Source organism: Trichophyton verrucosum, assembly GCF_000151505.1.
Source record: "Trichophyton verrucosum HKI 0517 chromosome Unknown contig00651_1.f1.exp, whole genome shotgun sequence".
Lineage (NCBI taxonomy): Eukaryota > Fungi > Ascomycota > Eurotiomycetes > Onygenales > Arthrodermataceae > Trichophyton > Trichophyton verrucosum.
In genome coordinates this window covers 119,002-137,295 of record NW_003315301.1, presented here as the reverse complement: position 1 = coordinate 137,295, position 18,294 = coordinate 119,002, and the positions used below count along the sequence as shown (strand labels likewise).

The 18,294-nt window shown below is 51.0% G+C and overlaps 6 protein-coding genes across 6 annotated transcripts; 2 read left to right on the top strand and 4 right to left on the bottom strand.

The window, feature by feature from the left end:
• Positions 1 to 1,628, bottom strand: TRV_05874 (uncharacterized protein; the record flags this gene model as incomplete). The annotated part of the gene is made up of 3 exons (XM_003020055.1): positions 1 to 118; positions 218 to 412; positions 475 to 1,628. 3 exons carry the CDS (start codon positions 1,626 to 1,628, stop codon positions 1 to 3), a joined length of 1,467 nt encoding a protein of 488 aa, XP_003020101.1.
• Positions 1,629 to 2,295: 667 nt separating this feature from the next.
• On the top strand, positions 2,296 to 2,874 carry TRV_05873 (uncharacterized protein; the record flags this gene model as incomplete). The annotated part of the gene is made up of 1 exon (XM_003020054.1): positions 2,296 to 2,874. The coding sequence occupies one exon, from the start codon at positions 2,296 to 2,298 to the stop codon at positions 2,872 to 2,874; it is 579 nt and encodes a 192-aa protein (XP_003020100.1).
• A 1,042-nt stretch (positions 2,875 to 3,916) lies between these two features.
• On the bottom strand, positions 3,917 to 7,207 carry TRV_05872 (ARID/BRIGHT domain protein (SWI1), putative; the record flags this gene model as incomplete). The annotated part of the gene is made up of 1 exon (XM_003020053.1): positions 3,917 to 7,207. One exon carries the CDS (start codon positions 7,205 to 7,207, stop codon positions 3,917 to 3,919), a length of 3,291 nt encoding a protein of 1,096 aa, XP_003020099.1.
• A 3,410-nt stretch (positions 7,208 to 10,617) lies between these two features.
• TRV_05871 (uncharacterized protein) lies at positions 10,618 to 11,580 on the top strand (the record flags this gene model as incomplete). The annotated part of the gene is made up of 1 exon (XM_003020052.1): positions 10,618 to 11,580. The coding sequence occupies one exon, from the start codon at positions 10,618 to 10,620 to the stop codon at positions 11,578 to 11,580; it is 963 nt and encodes a 320-aa protein (XP_003020098.1).
• A 486-nt stretch (positions 11,581 to 12,066) lies between these two features.
• Positions 12,067 to 15,212, bottom strand: TRV_05870 (uncharacterized protein; the record flags this gene model as incomplete). Its single annotated transcript, XM_003020051.1, has 3 exons — positions 12,067 to 13,775; positions 13,920 to 15,032; positions 15,083 to 15,212. 3 exons carry the CDS (start codon positions 15,210 to 15,212, stop codon positions 12,067 to 12,069), a joined length of 2,952 nt encoding a protein of 983 aa, XP_003020097.1.
• An 804-nt stretch (positions 15,213 to 16,016) lies between these two features.
• TRV_05869 (uncharacterized protein) lies at positions 16,017 to 17,765 on the bottom strand (the record flags this gene model as incomplete). The annotated part of the gene is made up of 1 exon (XM_003020050.1): positions 16,017 to 17,765. One exon carries the CDS (start codon positions 17,763 to 17,765, stop codon positions 16,017 to 16,019), a length of 1,749 nt encoding a protein of 582 aa, XP_003020096.1.
• Positions 17,766 to 18,294: the final 529 nt, after the last annotated feature.

Sequence of the window (18,294 nt, the reverse complement as noted above, 5' to 3'; positions counted from 1 at the left end):
CTAGAAGAGGAGTGTAAGGGTGTCGGCATCGGGACGAAAAAGAAGATGGGCTTTTGGATCATTCCTCCGTTCATCATAAACATTGACTTGAGTAAAAAATGAGGCAACCAAATCACGTCTAGTGTCGAGAATTAAATTAAATTTATTTGGCAACAGCCGAGCTAGAGATTATATTAGCAACTTCCCAGGAAAATAAAAGGGATAAATAAGAGCATACCTTAAGACTTGTGTTCGGAAGAAACCTCCCTTTGTCTTTTCGATGACTTGTTGATAGACTGACTGGGGAGGGTGGTTCATGAGAACAGTTCCTTCCTGATAATCGATCTTTGCATCAACACGGGTGTCGCGGATCAAGTTGACTATCCATTTCTCTCCTTCATTCTGACTTAGTCCAAGGCGAGTGGAGAGGTCACTATAGATTAGTTAGTATGCCATACGTAAAATAGCGCAAGCTTAGTAAAAAAAAAAACATACTTGATGTCAATTCTCTGGTGGATCTTGCAGTAGCTCTCTGATATTAAGTGTCTAGCAGACTCGACAAAGGCATCCGCCGCAGCAACAAGGAAGAAGTCACTCCGTAGAACTTCTTCAGCTTCACCAAGTTTCTTCTGGGCCTCTTCAAAATCGAAATCAATGTAGAGAGCCTTGATGAACTCGGTAATTGGATCCTGGTATTCATATTCTTCCTGTCGAACAACACGGATGAGATCCTTGAGTTGTTTCTGGTACAGGGCAGAGTTCTTGTGGGCGCGGCTTCGGTTGGTGATGACGGCGGCAGTGAGGTAGCGGAGGATCCAGGGGCATGCGGTTTGTATAGTGTTGATGTAGGCGGGGTGGAAAAACATATCTGTGAGCACGTCACGGGCAGGCTCGTGGTTGAAGAATGGGAAGAGAGACCAGTGGATGAGCCATGAGCGATGCTGGAGCTGACCGAGCGGGTTGTTAAAGAGACGGGTATCAATCGAATCCTTGACCTTGGTGATTTCTTCCATGGCACCCTCCCAATTGGTAGTCAGGATTTCACAGGCGAGTTTTCCCCACGTAGCGGCAGCAACCTTGTCATTATCGGTAGAGAGAACACGGAACTGGTATAGAAGTTCAGCAGCGTTTCCATAGCTACCACAGCTGTACTGGAATCGCCCAAAATCGTAGAGAGTGTTGACCATCTCAATGGTCGCTCCGTGCTGCTCCTCAAGGAACTTCAAGTTAGCGGCCTTATCACTGCGCAGATTGCCTACTACAGCATCATCCTGTAGCAACTCTGTGATCTTGCTGCTTGCATCGACGTAATGCTGCAGTTTCTGCACGACCTCTTCTCTCTTAGTAACGAATTCCTCTGGTACGGTATCTGAATCGTTGATTTCCTGCCACAGACTGGCAATATAGTCTGCCATGTTGGTATGCTTGAGGAGCTCATATTTCGACTTTGTGATCTGGTCGATAGCCTCCTCGTCCTCCTCCTGATTTGACGCAAACTCTAGCAGCGGGAAGATGAGCTGACGGTCGAGATATGGGATGAGCTTAGGGAGCAAATCGTGTTTTTTGGCGACCTCGTCGGCGGTGGCTGCAGACTGCGCGGCGGCATCCTTGAGCAGCGTGCTGGCTGATGTCGGGGCGTTGTCTGCCATGGTCACGGTCTCGCTCTTGCAATAGCCAGTCGGGGTATTCCTTCGTGAAGCGGTCCGTCGTCTTCTGTCTCTCCGTCGTTCGTCCTGCGTCGTCTATCTTCGTTTATCGTCTTCGTCCCGCCAAAAATTAAATCGAACTTTTTGATGGTTTTTTTTACTTGTGTGGTGGAAGCAGACGCGCTAGTGCCCGATCGGGTTAAGCGCAGAAAGCATCGGGTGACTTCGACTTTTTATATGAAAAAAAGCGAGAGGAAGAAGAAAAATCGACGTCGAGATAAGAAGAAGAAGACGCAGACAAAAAACGGAAGAGAGAGGGAGCTCTTTTGCCTGACAAAGAGACCTGGATGCTATAGAAGAGAAGCTCGGTCTAGCCAGACAGACGGGAGACACCCGGCTTTTCACCAGCTTCAACAGCTCTCTAGCACGGCCAGCACCAGCTAGCAACTTCACACCTATTACTCAAGATGGCCTCTATACTTCCTGCTCAGCGGTCAACAGTCCAATGCCTCCAGCGCAGTTTTACCTCTCCGGCCTCGTTTAACAGTCTGCTGCGAACAGCAGTCCCACAGTCGAGAAGTTTGCGTAAGTAGAGACTTGTTCCCTCGTGCCTCCAATTGAGCAATCTATACCACTGCAGCAATACCAACCAAATCAACCGCAACTAGCAATGGCAGCATATATTAACATATCAGATATAGTATCACATTCTTTCCCCGCTACTTCTTCCCGCACAATCGTCACGCACATCACTCGACCGTTCACTGCTCCCAAATCTACCCGCAGTCAGGCTAGTTTGCAGCCTCAGCAGTCCGCTCCAGCAGGACAAGCTGATTCTCTCCCACTCACTAATCTACCATATTTTATCCGCCGAACCCCCTCGAACCAACTACCCATTTATCTCGTTACCAAGGCCGGCGGAACCAAGCAGGAGACTCGACTCCGTAAGACGGAAGGAGACCTTAATGCTCTTCGAGATGATTTGGTGAAATACCTTGGCCTTGAATCTAAGCCATCAGAGGTATATATCAACCAGACAAACGGACACATTACAGTAAAGGTACGCTGTTTTCCCTTTACTCACGACAGAACTGGATCATGTCTAACGGTGTTGGTCTCTAGGGATGGCGAAAGCCAGAAGTTACGCAATTCCTCCTTGATCGACGATTCTGAACGAGAAAAATCTCCTCTCTTTTTCCTGTCCAAAATGTATTATTCCATACCACTTCTTCTTCAAAACGGCGTTTAGCGATATTTGATTTCTGATTCCGCATACTCCGCATAACCTACCTCCCTGGTCCGTTCTGATAATGCTCTAGTCTTTATCTGTTTCACTCCCTATTCTCTTCATGCTTAGCTTAGTCTGGTACGGATTGGTTGGTGATTTATCATTTGGGCATGTCATTACTGTTGGGGGTTTCTCTCGTGTTCCTGTCTCTCATTTGAAAAGCTACGGACAGTTGTATAGTATGTATGTGTCTATGGTATTGTTAACTTGCTCTTTATGTACTTATGTGCATACATACTATAGCTGTGTGTGCTATTGAATAGGGTCTACTCCGCTTATCAATGTCAAGTTCAAGAAGAGAAATCAGAAGATGTAGAGGACATGCAAGTTGATGAGTAGATGGATTTCGATTAAGCTGCTCGAAAATGTTGTTTGTTACCCAGGTATGTGATTAGGACCTTCACCTTAACGCCCTGCATAAAATAGGTAGTCGAGATATACATGCAATGAGAAACATATAGACAAAAAGACAAAAATGGGTAGAAAGCAGTTGTTTGATGATATGGCGCGTTTATATGTTTGCATGCATGCGTACATGCTTGCTTGCTTTCCTCCTTTCAGTGCTTTTAATGTTTCTCAACTCCCCCCATACCATACATAAATACATACATACAATTCCCTCCTCGTCCAAAAGTTCAATCTGAAACATCGTCATTCTTCCCAGCAAGCCGAGCTGGTTCGTGGATATGACTTGGTAAACCAAATTCCCAGCGACGAAAGGGGGAATGACGGAGAAAGAAGATAGAGACAAAAAGGTAGACGAAAGAAAAGAAGAAGGGAAATAAAAAAGGTGAAACTGAAAAAGATAATAACGCGAAACGAGAGTCAATAGCGGGGAGGGAAAAGGCGTTTGGTTGGGTGGAAAAGATTCAATGGCAGCCGACCGCCTCCTTTATTTTCACACGCAAGTCCAGATGCAAAGAAAATCTGTGGTTTGTATGCTAGCTACCGTCTGTCTAGCTCTTGATACAATGATGCATAGATCCGGGCCGGTACTTAGTAATTATCTCGATAGCCCTTCGAACTCGCAAAGCAATTTGAGCGTGCTTGAGTCGATGACTCTTGAAACCAATGCACCTAGTATATTCTCCTTCTTAGGCAGGACGTTGAGCCCCAAGTCTATACCGCCCTGCTTGCCTTTATTTGCCTTCCGTACTTTTGAGGCAAGTCTGTTGAGTATACCGAGTGCACGAGAAACAATGGTATAGTAACCTTGTGCATCATCCTGCCTAGCACCAAGAGCATTGGGATGTTGGGGAATAGACTGACGAGGTCTTTCTGTACTTAATAGTCCAGCAAGGTGAACAAGACTAATGGCAAATCCGTCGTGGGAACATAGCCAAGCACGAGCAAATGAAGCATCGGCGAGAGACGATAGTACCTCCGCCGCTAGAAGACCTTGCATGAGGAACGGCTTGCGAGCTTCCGTTATAGGTAAAACGTTCCCCTTTGAGTACTCCGGTATTATGGAGATGGCAAGTGCGAACGCACGCGTTAGGAGATACGTTGAAATATGCGCGCCAGCCGTTGATGCATTGACAGAGGGGTCGGAGAAGATAGACTTGTAGAGGGTACGATTGGGGTCATCACGGGCTAACAGCTTAGCTAAACTGTCGACTGCTGCTGGCAGATAGCGATGGATGCTTGGCTGGTAACTAGGGAAGATGAGAGGTTCGTCGTCTGATGTTGGTGTGGTAGTTAAGGGTGCAAATGAAAGGAGGAAATTTAGCAGCGCCAGGGCCTCATCCTTTCCTGGTATATGTATGGCGTGGGCAAGGTTGCTGAGGAAGATGAGAACGTCTTTCATGAAGTCTAGGGTATTCTGATGCGTGCGAAGGAAAAGATGCCTAGTGCCCATATATCGAATGGCAAGAGCAAGGAAACGGACAACGCTTGGAGCAGAGAGGAGAGGGAAATTTGATTCCGAGAAGCTGAAGTTGCGCAATATGGTGGTAATACAGATGAGACGGTCGACCGCTCGATCGAGGGAGTGTTCTAAACTGCCAAAGGGTGGAACGTCAAGCAACGACTCGATCTCCTGGCGGCATCCGCGAAGTAGTTCCTCGTACGAGGCCAGCTGTATCTCATCTGATACTTCCGGTGAATGTTCCGCGAGCAATTCAAGGTGGTCTGTTGCTGTATCTAGCATAGTTGGAAGCAGATCATCGCAGTTTTCGAGAGAGAGATGGACCGCTGGTTCAGCGGACAGGGTTGTTAACGTGTCTAGGGCCAGACGAGTTTCAGAGATGAGTCCAGATTTGAGGCTCATCGTTAGAGCATGGATGTCGATTACACCCAATTCATGGAATCGAGGAACGGTGGGCTTCAGACGGAGTAGATCATCACCCAGAGGGAATAGCTCATCGACGATGACAGGACCATGGAAAACAGGCTCAGGGAAGGTTAGAGGTGTATACTCCTCCGGTATTGGTTGCTTGAAAGTGTACGTTGGTGGAGCAAAAGCATCTTCTTTCACAGAGGGAGAGGCTATGCTCTGGCCATTGGGAGACATAGACAGAGACTCTGCGTGACTCAACCCAGAGTGTTGCTGTAGCTTAGGCTTGCTAGGTGTTGAGTAGCCGTTCATAACTTGAGGTGGCTGCTGCTGCATCGACGGTTGCATGAACCCCTGTGCTGGCGCTTGTGCTTGGACCTGAGGGTCAAAATGGCTATTCATTGGCTTGACAGGAGACATTATGTCATTCTGAGGCTGCATCGGCATTTGCATCTGCGGCTGCGGTTGTGACTGGTCGCCTGGTTTCTGGTGTGTAGAGAGCCAGGCCTGTTCGTAAGCGGCAAGGTTACGGTAATAGTGATCCCGTATCTCTCGTGCAGCTGTGGGATACTGCATAGCGGGAAAATGCAGTTGTTGAGCGACGACTGGCCATGAATTAGTATTGGTAACCTTTTGGGAACCGCCTAGCTTCATGACAGTCGCGTAGAGCTGCATAAGGACAATGGGTCGTCCGCACACGAGAGGAGAGGGATCAAGCGGTAGTCGTCGAGGAATCATAAATTTCTGCAGCACGCGAAGGAATCCTTCTGGTGTGGTAGGTTTGGCCATAGCCTGTGCTTGAGCCTGGGCCTGGGCCTGAGCCTGAGCCTGAGCCTGAGCCTGAGCTTGAGCTTGTTGTTGAGCTACAACCTGGGCCTGTTGCTGGGCAGCTTGAACGGCTTGCTGCTGTACGGCATGCTGTTGTGCCTGTTGTTGTGCCTGCTGCTGTTGTATGTGGCGCATAGCAGCCATCTGGCTCTGCTGTTGGCTCGACATTGGCTGGCCTGGCATTCCAGGTGGTACCTGTTGTTGTTGTTGCTGCTGCTGTTGTACTTGTTGTTGCTGTTGCTGGCGCACCTGGTTAGCCATGTGCATCTGATACATCTGCTGACGCGCGGCCATCTGTTGAGCATGCGAAGGATATCCAGGCATCATAGGGTTCTGGTTTGGAGTCTGTTGGACTTGACCTGGATAAGGCGGGCCTGGAGGGTAGGAGGTGGGAGCTTGAGGAGTGGCAACACGGCTTCCGTGGTCAGACGAAGGCTGGCCGGGCTGTACTGCAGCATTGGGGAAAGGGGAAGGAGAGGTAGTTTGTACTCTCTGCGCATCAAACTCCTGTGGCACTGGAGACGGGCTAGCTGTCGAAGAGGCTGCCTGCTGAAAACCCGGGTGAAAAGCAGGAGCAGGGCCACCGGGAGCCGCACCAGGTGCGGGAGGAAAATGAGAAGCTCCGTTGGCATTAACAACAGCTGCTCCGCCGCCTACGGGAGTTTGCTGCTGCTGCTGTTGTGGTTGTTGCTGCTGTGGTTGTTGATAGCCTGGATAAGCGCCATGTTGCGGTGTCTGGGAGCGCGAGACGGCAGTTGGAGGAATCCCTCCTGGTACCTGACGAGGAGACGAGACGAGAAAGCCATCATCTGGTCGCGATCGTTTCGACGGGACGACAGAGTTTGGCGGGTGGAATCCAGGAGACATGCGCGATGCCGGCGAGGGAGTTGCGCCATTGAACATGCGCGTGAACTGGGGAGTGTCCGACGGCGCGGGAGATTGAGACTGCGGCTGAGACTGAGGCGGCTGTTGCTGTTGTTGTTGTTGTTGCTGCTGCTGCTGCTGCGGTTGCTGCGATTGAGGCTGCAGAAAGGCCATGGAGGGATCTATGGTGGCCGGCGCGGGTGGAGGAGGATGGGGGGGGTTGGCGAACGCGGTCCCGTTTCCATGGCCATTGACGTTGGGGTTGCCTGCGCCGGGGTCAAGGGGCGATGGAATGGCGGGCGGCGTATCGTGGAGCCAGGCGTTCATGGCGAGTTAGACACCCATCCGATTGTGCCGTTTGGATAGCTGTGGGAAGCTCCCCCGGTCTCTATTTTTTTATTTTTATTTTTTTTTATTTTTATTTTTGCTGCGTGTGTTGACGATGGGATTTCTGGGGACCCGTAGGAGTGAGAGTTCCAGGGTCAAGGCCGATCGAGCGAGTGAGACAGCAGCAGAGAACGCGTGCACCAGGTCAGACGGCCCTCAGCTCGCTGTCCGGCGACGTGGCTGTGTGGGTGCTGTTGGCAGGGAGTGCAGGCAAAGCGAGAGGTGAGGTCGCGAAATGCCGCGTCTGGCGTTTGCTTCTTTGCGCTTCGATGAAATCTTGTTTCGCCTTTTTTTTCTCTTGTGGATGTTTCTGCAGTTTCCCAAAGGGGGAGGGCGGTGAGAGGGTCACGTGTTCTAGGATGAGTCAGCAAGAGAAGGGCGCAGGCAGCGCAAGCGGCCAGGGGAGGTCGCGAAGGCAGAGGCGGGTAGGGGAGGCTGGCGGAGCAGCTGGAGGGCAGAGTCAGGGAAGCAGAGGCAGCGGGAGGACAGGAGGGATCGCCAGAGCGAGAGGTGAAGCCGGAGGGAAGACAAGCTAAGCGCCAGGCGCGAGTGAAGGGAAGGGCGTCACCGTCACGTCTGGCGGCATATCAGGATCGGGGCGGGTAGGGGAAGAGGCTGAAAAAAAGGGGGCCCAGACGTGCTGACTTACGCCTTGACTAACGCTACCTTGACTGCTTGCGACGCTTCCAAGGGCCGGACGAGACAGCAGACCGAGCAGACGGCGAGTAGGAGAAAAGAGCGTCGTGTTAGGGGACGGACGGGACGGGCGGAGCATGCATGGAGTTCCCAGCCTTCACTCTCTGTACGCTGAGATAGGCATACGTCACGTCGGGTGCTTGGAGACGCAAGAGGCGGCGGAATCTATGCTCCCGGGCAGAGAGAGATACGTCTATATGCCTATCACAAGCGACGCTTCTTTCTTCCTCTCGTCTCTTTTCTCTTCGTCGCTTTCGCTGCCTTTTTTGCTTCTTTCTCGCCGCCCATCCCCTTGATTACTAAGATTATGTTCACGTGACATTGTTTGAAACGACCCCTTAAGTAGGCGCTTAATTCATTGACAGAAAACTCTCGTTTGATACAAGAAAATCGTGATGCATGAGGAGAGTGAAAAAGTAGAGATACAAAATGAAAAGATAACCATGGATGTCTCCGGTAGGCGGGTCTTGCGGGAGCAGTTCTATATCGGTCTGCCGTTTAGGCGTATCGGTAATATCGATCGTCGTAAATATGCCAAGGTTCTGGGGATAATGTCCATATATCCTTTCTAAACCCTTCTCACATCAATCTGGCAGCGACTGCACATCATAGGAACCCGGGCGTCCATCTTCTTGGATTGTGCTGGATTCGTGCAGAACGCACTCATGCCCCCCCTTCACTGTACCACCGCATGTGTTTCGGACTTTACAATACATGTGTCCGCAAATTGCTGAATAGAAATGATACCACCGCACCTGCATCCCGTTCGCTCATCAACAATGCCGTGCTCCATGATATATGGTAAGAGGTGTTTGGGCTCGACGTAGGTGACTGGGTGCCCCATAACTGACTAGTTTTTCGCTGTGGGTTGCCAGGTGATTTGCGGGTGTTTTCAGAGAAGTAGTAGTGGAAGGAGAGAGGGAAAGACGGTGAATATTGAGCTTTAGAAGAGACGAGAGGGAAAGACAGAGTCGGATGTGGCGCTCTCGTGGCTATTTATAAATGTCAATGGATCGCACACGAATGGTGAATATTGGCAGGAGACGTATCTGCCCAATACTCCTCCCATAAGTTCGACTGCATCGAAGAATAACACGTGATTTCCTGCCTTCCATTCCATATTCTCTTACAGCTCTCATATTACATACCCCGGATCTGAGTTAAGGTAGGTTATTACTTGCAAAATAGGCCAGTCTAAATGTATATACGCGACTGGAAAATTATCGATTCCGGTATATATATAATCACATAAGTTCTTTACTTTCCATAAAGTCAGCCTAACGCTTGCCCAGAACTTCATTCCAGGGATGACCTCCAGGAAAAGACCACATCATCGATCTTGATGCTCGCAAACATAGCATAAGTAAGGGATTTCAACGCTATCGATGTGATTATATCGCGCTGGAGACTTGCAGAAGCCGACCGTGCAAGATTTGGTTATCGTTGATCCACACGTGTGCCGGTATATTGTGAACTCATGAGTGCAGATTGCTGAGCGGAAGACATACCATCCACACGTACACCCCGTCCTCGGATCTATCTTGTACATATTATTATACAAGAGATACGTTGCTATCTCTTTAGGTTGGATGTATCGCAGAGGAGGGTCGGGGCTATTGCTTCTGGATCTAATGTGTTCAGGCACAGGTAGGGTGGGATTGCGAGGTTGGGCAGGAGGATATTCTGAGGCAGAAGGACTAGAGGTTCCGAAGATCGTTTTGGAAGGCGGTTCCTGGTCTCGGGGTTCATCTTCACGCTCTCCTTTCCTTGATCTGGCCGTTTTCGATTGGATTTTTCGAAATATAGCGAGTCTGGACTTGGCAGATATATATTTCGTTATCCTGTGGCTTGGTCCCCTGCGTTTCGTGGCAGGGGGTTTAGTTTCCTGGGTTTTGGCCATGGCTTATGGAGGTATGGGATCGATGAATACGCAGCGCAAAGGACTGAAACTCCGATGGCCAACACTCTCTCGATTTAGAGGCATAGACATGATCGCCTTGGTGGCCATGTTACATTTACTTATCCGAAAAGCCCCTCTTCTGAGCCAATAGTCGATCGTCTCATGCATGCAGCCCAGGGTGCATGGAAGATATGGGTATCCGGGCGTTACGAAGCCCAAAATCAGAGAGTGAGTACATGTTTGTCATTGATCTCACTATATTCGGGGTATAAATTATGTTCGGCTCTTTAAGCACCTTCATTGCAATCTGAATAGATGGGATGTCGTTAATACAAAACATTCTGAACAGTTAATTATAGCCCTTAGTTGTTGGTTTTGTTAAAAGTGAAAAGTCGAATCAGCGTTGAGAATTTTCCGCTGACTAACAAACCCAGAAAGTCGAATTGCACAGTGACCAATGAATATTAACTTAAACACTCCATGGGTAGTTATCTCTAATTGGTCAATGAGAGTATACAATTTTCCAACATCAACATCAACAATCTGGTTGGATCAAAGGGGCAGCGGTTTGAAGCGCTTGTGTCCAGGCAGCTACCAATAACGAGCCATGGTCTCCATGCATGGCAGCCTGCCCTGCACAGGCAGAGTAGACTCAAAATATCAACATTAACCCGACCCCTCAAGTAAGTAGTCACAACTCCAGTCTAGCTCATTTACATCTAGAAACCCGTCGTTTGTCCATCCGAGGTCCACGATGATCAGTTCAGAGGGGCGGTTCTGTATAATTTACTGCATTGATGATCTTGTCGATGTGACTACCTATGTCATTGATTGCGATACCCTCCGATGCCTGCAGCTTATCGGCCCTTCAAAGCTCCTCGGTAATGAGGATGATTTCCGGAACACCTTCCTGGCTCTAGAACGATACGTTGACCAGCTTGGCCCGGACAACCATACCATTATTGTTGACGAAAATGGGGATTTGGTTAAGTTCACCAGCGAAGATGTTACAATGGAAATTCGATTTCCGAAGTACACCGGTGCAATGGACAAACATCAAGTCATACGCCGATCTGAGCTTACCGAAATCGACAGGCTTAATAAGTTTGTCGACCTGGTAGAATACAACTCCTCAGACAGTGAGGCAAAGAAAGAGCTCGCTTTTTTCAAATATACCCTTAATCAGAACTGGATCTGGAGGGTTTGGATAGACCTGCATATCCACAAAGCTCTTCAAGGCAACGAGCACTTCGTCCCTTTCCACCGTATCATCATTGACGATGTAACCGAGAACATTCTTGGGTTCACATATAAATGCCTATCTGGGACCAGGCTTTACGATTACGACGGTGTTTTCAACTTCTGTTGGCTAAAGCAGATGACAGATGCGGCGGACGAGCTAAATCTACGTTACGGTGTCCTGCATAATGATATTTGTCCACACACCTTCCTCATTGACCACGACAAGAACGAAGTCAAGTTATATTGTTTCGGCCTGATAATTAAGATCGGCAAACAGACTATGGTACCATTGGCTGACGTTAACTCTCTCATTGTCTGGGTATATCAATTTCTCACAGGGGACAGGCAGTTCCTAGATAGGTTATTGCATCAAGAGTCTGTCAGTAAGATAGAAGATATGGGGGAGTGGAAGTTACAACGCCCTATCGAAGATGGATTTGATATCTCAGATTACAGGAAGCATCTGAGGGACTAGTCAGCTACTCGACGAGCAATTCAAGCGACCAGCCATTCGCGTGAAGCACCAGAGCCATTATCATGGCCAGAATATCCCGAACCCCAACTGCCCACATCCAACAGGGGATATGGGCCTTCCGGACGGACGAGAGCTGAGGCAGAGGAGGCCGGGGACTATGTTACACGTTGGGAGAGACCGGCGCAGCATGAGTTGACTACATCCAATTGAGCAGAACTTGCCTTGCCTACTGCACCTTGGCCATTTCAGATTCCTACTAACGTTATGTATTGAGAATATAGAGACGTTGTGATGTATTGTAAGGAAATAGCCAGATATTTCTATCAAACCATGGTATCTTTTTTTCTCGCTATGCAGGTTCTATTTTTTTGTGACCGTGATAATCATACACATGCATTTCGTTGATTTTGTTCCCAACCGTAAACATTCCCAATATCCATTTAAACCAACGGCAGGGGGGAACCAATCCTTCATTCGTTTATCTCATTAAGCAGACGGAGAGTCTCCATCATGCTGCACATCCATCGTCTCCATTTTCTCCTTCATTTCTTGCTCTTCACGCGCAACCTCTTCCTCCCAATCTTCAACTACATCTTCATCAGCATGTGCATCAGCACCGTCCATTCCCAAAGCGCCAAATCGCGAGGCAGTGCCAACGGTTCGTCCTGATCCGATGCCGCTACGCAGGACCAGTTTTCCTTTCGAGTCGCTGGGCGTAGCAGTTCCAAATCCATAAGGAGAAGCTTCACCTGGGCTGCTGCTTGTACCCGGGCGCTTTCTCGACACAACCTGTGCCCATCCGTCATTCGCACTGGCAGAAGATGCCTCTTTAAGAGCAGCTTCAAGCCTAGCACGTTCAGCGGCCGCCTCGCGTTTGGCGGCTCTTTCTTTCAGTCGTTCTCTGTCACGGAACTTGGCGCAGTCGCCTACGCTGATTCCTCGAATACCTATTCCTGGTCCAGCAAGGGAGGGCGGCAACCAACCGCCAGATTTGAAAACGACGACATGTCTATGGGGTTCTGGGTCGAGACTTTCGGATTTGAAACCCCAATCTTCCGCAAGCGAATGGACGAAGGCACGGAAATTGGCGCGAGCAGGTGGGAAGCGAGCTGAGCGGTCTGTCATGCTACGAGCCAGTTCGTAGAGCTTAGATTCGTAAGTTTCCATGGTCGAGAGGGAAGAAGACGAGGCGAGTTCCATGTACATGTCGAGTGTTTCCTTGGAGTAAGGGAGGTTCTCCAGTGTGAGTGGTTCGGACGCTGTTGCAGTGCTGGATGGATCGACCTCGAGTCCGAAAGCAGAAGCAATGGTGCGATTACGCTGGATTCGACCACATTCTTCATCACAGGGGAGAGATGATGGAGCTTCATGTCCCTGGCGATCTTTATCCTTGGTTGCACCACAGCGTTTTTCCTGCTTAATTCGTCCGCACTGGCAGGTAACTGTAATCTTTGACTGGCATGGCGTCTTCTCTGGACACGGGAATGGTGCATGACATGGTTCAGTGCAGATGTGGGAGCACTGCTTTTTAATCTTCCCACATTGTTGCTGGCAACTAGTTATAGAGTCTTCACAGTCGCCAGGGCGGTGACATTCCTTTTTGCATGTATGCGAGCCACACTGGAGTTCCTGGCCGCAAACAAGTCCACATCTAGCATCAACTAGCCAGCAAGGCTGATTCTTGAGCACCCTCTTTCCACATAAACACTTCTTTTCCGTTAAGAATGGGCATTTGGGACAGGATTCGTCATCAGTATGGCAGCTGTGTGGTGTCTGGGGGTGACCGCATCGTTTGGACCGGCCGCAGTTGAAGTTACAGGCCGGTGGTCCTGTTCCACAGGGTAAGGGAGGGTAGAGTACAGATCTGCCGCAGTTGCATGTAATTTCGTGGAATATGGCTTCTGGACACCTAGCACAGGGACCTCGATGGCACAGCTCCTGGCACTCATGGGTACCGCATTTAAGGAGTTTCCCACATACACGCGTGCAGATATGCTCTGCCTCAATGTCATTTTCATCAGTCTGTCGAACGTTCAGGGACTTTAGCTTCTTCTTAGTTGCGAGTCGTTCAATGGCTTTGCGTTCGCCAGTACAGCAATGCTCGCCACAGACGTGTCTCCCGCAGTTGAGCGTGGCCTTGCACACGCGCATACAAGAAGGCGCCTCTGTCTTTCCCTGGTGGCAGAGGGTTTTCGCTGTAGTTCGTCCACACATACAAGACACCTCCATGGTGAGGTAGCATGGTGGACAGGGCCCAGTATGACACGGCTTGGGGCAAGGATGGCTACATCTCAGGGGCTTGTTACAGCTCTTCTGGCAGTTGGGAATCGGATCCGTACAAGCCTCGCGTGGCTCGATATCCATATCGGCAAGCTTGGTCTTCCCACAGGCGCAGTGGGAGACCATATCAGGGGCTGTAGGGCAGTGAGAAGGGAGTGTGTCCTGAGGATGACAGGATTTTTCACAGTGGTGGATGCCACAATCAAATAGTCTGCCACAGACATCTGGACAGGTGAAAGAACCTATCCAAGTTTCTTCCAGATTCCGGGACTCTCTTTCTTCTTCCTTGACATTGCACAATATCTGACTAGTAACTTTGCCGCAGTAACATCTTGCTGGAACGAGCTCTTCACACTCTCCACAAAGGCCTTCATGGCATGACCGTTGGCAGGTATGTTGTAGACATGGCAGAAGCTCCTCACAGGTTTCTTTGCAGCTCCAACCAGAGACGTAGTCTGTGTCTACGCATTTCTTCTGGATCTCATGTCTTCCGCAGTAGCAGCTTTGTACAGGGCCCATGGCCTGACAGGGAGCACAGGGGCCAGCATGACAGACGGAGTCACAAGGGTGAGGGCATCCCTCCCTTGATCGAGAGCATGACTGGCCACATGAATGAGGTGGGAGGCCAGGGACAGATCTGATATCCATCTCCTTCTCACACCAACAAGTATACCCTGACGGAAGAGTATCTTGAGGCAGGTTACAGCCGGGACATCTCCACTGGCGAGCAGGCGGAAGCTCGGAGTCATCCTCCTGCTCCTGGTCCCGCGGTCTTGTATGTACGGATCCTTCGTTCGTCGACCATTTCTTGATACAGTGAAGATGGAAGACGGTCCAGCACTGTCTGCAGGACCAGACCTTTGATCTGGGGCCAAGTTCGGACGTGCATATGGGACATTCATATAGGTTGTTCGAGATGTCTTCGTGGATGCGCGTGGTGATGTTATCCGCTACCGACTTTGTGAGAGATTTGGTAGGTTTCTTTGGGTGCTGTCGAGGCTGTTTCGAGGGGGAGGAGGACTGTTCAGAAGGAGGATTGATAGCCTTATGAGGCTGCCCAGGGACGAATTCCGAGGCGTCAGGCCGTAGAGAAGAAGAAGACTCAGCTTCGGCACTATGTTTCTGGTCCTGGGATGCTGCTCCGTTCGTGTGTCTCGAGGACGACGACTCGGCTGGCTGTGTCAACCTGCCACGGAACGCCCTGGTGGTGACTACTTCTGACCGGCCGGCATGAGAGGCGCCTCTTCCTCTCCCCCGGCCCCGTCCTCCTCTCGATCTCCGTTGCTGGTGTTGCTGTTCGTGTGGTTGTTCTTGCGCCGTCCGTTGCTGCTGCGGTGGCTGCGACGTCCCATTCACAACTGCGTGCGCATCACCTCTCCCTCCCCTGCCTCGACGATGAGATCCTCTGCCTCTCCCGCTGCCTCTATGATCTCCCTGGGACCTCGACGGGCCCTGAGCTCCCAAAGACGAAGCTGCCGGGGTAGACGTGGGGACATCTATTGAAGATGCCATGGTCGGCTGGATAGCAACGCGCGCACCAGACTGAGGACACGCGATATCCAGTGTGAATCAAAGAAAAGGGGGAAACAGTTCAGGATAGTGAAGACAGAGAAGAAACAGCTTCTTCTTCTTCTCTTTATCTTCTATGTAAAGCAAGAGCTTGACCTTTAACTCCGGCTGATGCTAGGCTGTTTCTATAGACAAGGAAAAGAAGGGGGCGAAGTTCCGTCAAAAGGAGGCGACGGTGAAGAAACTAGTTAAAGGACAGAAAGAAGAAGAAGAAGAAGAAGAAGAAGCAGAAAAAAAGGAGGAATAAACAGCAAAGGAGAAGAGCTTTTTGCAGGCAGAGACAGCTTTGATATAAAAGGATTCTCAAGATTCTGTGACGAAATTTAATGTTTGATCTTATTTGCTTTTTCTTGCTTTGGTGGAGAATCGAGTCGAGTCATCTTTGCTTGAGTCACTGTTCAAGATAGAGTGGAATGTCTATACGAGACGGCGATGAAATGCGAAGACAGGGTAGAAAAAGAAGATATATGTATTAATCAAGACGAGATGAAGACGCTCATGCTAGCCAAGGTACAGAGGTCATTAGGTAGGTAAGTAAAGATGGGTATGGAGGTGAAGAAAAGAAAAGACGGGACCAAAATATCAAATCACGGTAGGAAAAGGACCATCTCGCCGTTATCATTCCGCTTGACCCTCAGCGTCCGCCAGAGCTGCTGCTCTTCCTCCTCCTTTCTCTCCTTCTCTTCAGCCCGGCTGCGTCCGCGGCCGCGCCTGCTGCCTCGCGAGCTCTCCTTGCCGTCCTTGTCCTTTGACTCCGGCGAGCCAGAGCGGGACGGGGACTCGAGGCGGTGGTAGCGCTTCAGGATCTTGTGGACAGAGCATCCGCGCTCGCTGTCAGGCCCCTTGTTGACCAGGGACAGGAAGATGCTGGCCTTTTCGAAGCGCAGGTTCTCCTCGAACTCGCTGTCGTGGCCTGGCTGGGCGCTGCCGTTCTTGTACAGGACCATCTGGCTGTTGTCGGTGGTCTTGCTGCGTTTGGCGGCCCCTTCGTCCGAGTCGGTAGAGCGTTTGTACTCGATGGCCTTCATCTTGCGCTGATCCTTCTCGGGCCGTTCCGAGTCGGAGTCTTCAGCCCCGTTCCCTGCGCTGACCTTGCGTCGGCTCTTGCTGGAGCTGCTACCCACCTCGGACAGCTGGCGTGTCTTGGGCCGTTTGGTCTTCTTTGTCTGCACCAGCTCGCGTGACGTCGAGGCTGCAGGAGCTGGCGCAGGCGCAGGAGCAGGAGCAGGAGCAGCGGCTGCACTCGACCCTTCCGAGGTGCGTCTCTTGGTTCGTACAAGTGCCTTTGTGGCCGGGTCGATAGTGGCGCCAGCACCGAGCAGGGAGATGAGCTTTCCTGTCGTGCGACCCTGTCCCTTCATCGATATCCCCAGTCCGTTTTCTCCGGACCCAACGGGCTCCTTGGTGCGTTTGCTACGCTTGATGGGGGAGTTGGGCTCGCCGTGGCCACGGGAGTAGTCGCTGCGGTACTCGTCAGAGTAGTCTGGCGAGACAGAGTAACGCATCATGCGGCTGAGGTTGCCGGTCAGGCCTGAGTGCAGGATGGGAGGCGGGCGATCGTGATAGGAGGTATGACCACCAGCTGCTGCAGCGGCGTCCATCATGGGAGTATCGGCCTCGTAGTCATAGCCGCCTGGTGTAGTCAAGTTCGCGTCTGAAGGGCCGGCCTGTCCGCGTTTCCGCTTCTTGTCACTCGTGGTGAGACTCATGTTGCTCATATTGCTGTCTGTCCGGTGACGCTCGAGCGAAGGGGGCGGACGGTTCATGTTGAGTCTTGCGTTCCGGTCGTGGAGCCACTGCTGCCGTTCCCGCTCCCATTTCTGCGCCGGCGTCATGAACTCGGTGGACGCAGTGGACAGGTTGGAATCGTGTCTGTACGGCGGTGCAGGCGGGATAGGGCCCGCTCCGTACGAGAAGCCGTTCTCTTCGTACGCAACATCGTAGCCGGTGTCCTCCTCCTCGTCCCTGTCGCCGTCTATCCGGGCGAGCTGCTTCGGCGAGTCGAAGATCGGGGGAGCATGTTCCACCATGGTCATCGACTCGTTGAGATTCGTCCGCGAGGCGTTGGGCGTGGCCGACTCATCGAGGAAGTCGAACACATCGATCTTCTCAGACCTTGGTTTAGCCACGGTGGTGTCTGTGTTCTTAAACGGCGGCGGACTGGGTGCTGGCGGCGGTGCGCCCTTGTAGTCGTCGTCTGCATCAGGCGCGTCCTCGACGTAAGGGTTGAGCGACTTGACAACTGCGTCCTCAGCTATGGTGACAGCTTTCTTCTTCGTGTTCTTCGCTGGCTTCTCTTTATATAGTGCGCCCTGGTACTTCTGCGCCTCGGTCATGCATGACTGTCCATCCTGTTAGCTTTCTTTCCCTCTTCTTCTTGTTGTTGTTGGCTGTCTGATGCCCGTCCTTTCGCTCCTGATGCAGGGCGGCCAATGGGGGGGGGATGATGGTTTAATGGCAGGGACCGCAGCCTGGAGAAGAGCCACGCCGGCAAGACGTACAGTGTGAGATTGATACTCGGTGCCCTGGAAGTGCACCATGCAGTCCAGGCACGAGAAGGAGGCGCCGCGACAGTGGCCGCGGTGGGAGTCGAGCTTCTTCTTCGTGAGCACATCTCCACAGTTCTAGTAGTTAGGTATTTTTTTTTATCCCAGCGTTAGTCGACTCGGTCGGCGCAAAGGACAGGCAGGGACAAGAAAGGGACAACTCACCTCGCATTGGAACGAAACCATCGCGGCGTTTCCCGTCTGCTTATATTTTAATTAATACGGGGCGGGTTTTAGGCGCTGGCGTCTGCGCTGTGAGGATGCGCTGTCTGTTTGGGATGCGATGCGATGCGATGCGCTGGACCAGCGAGCAGCGAGC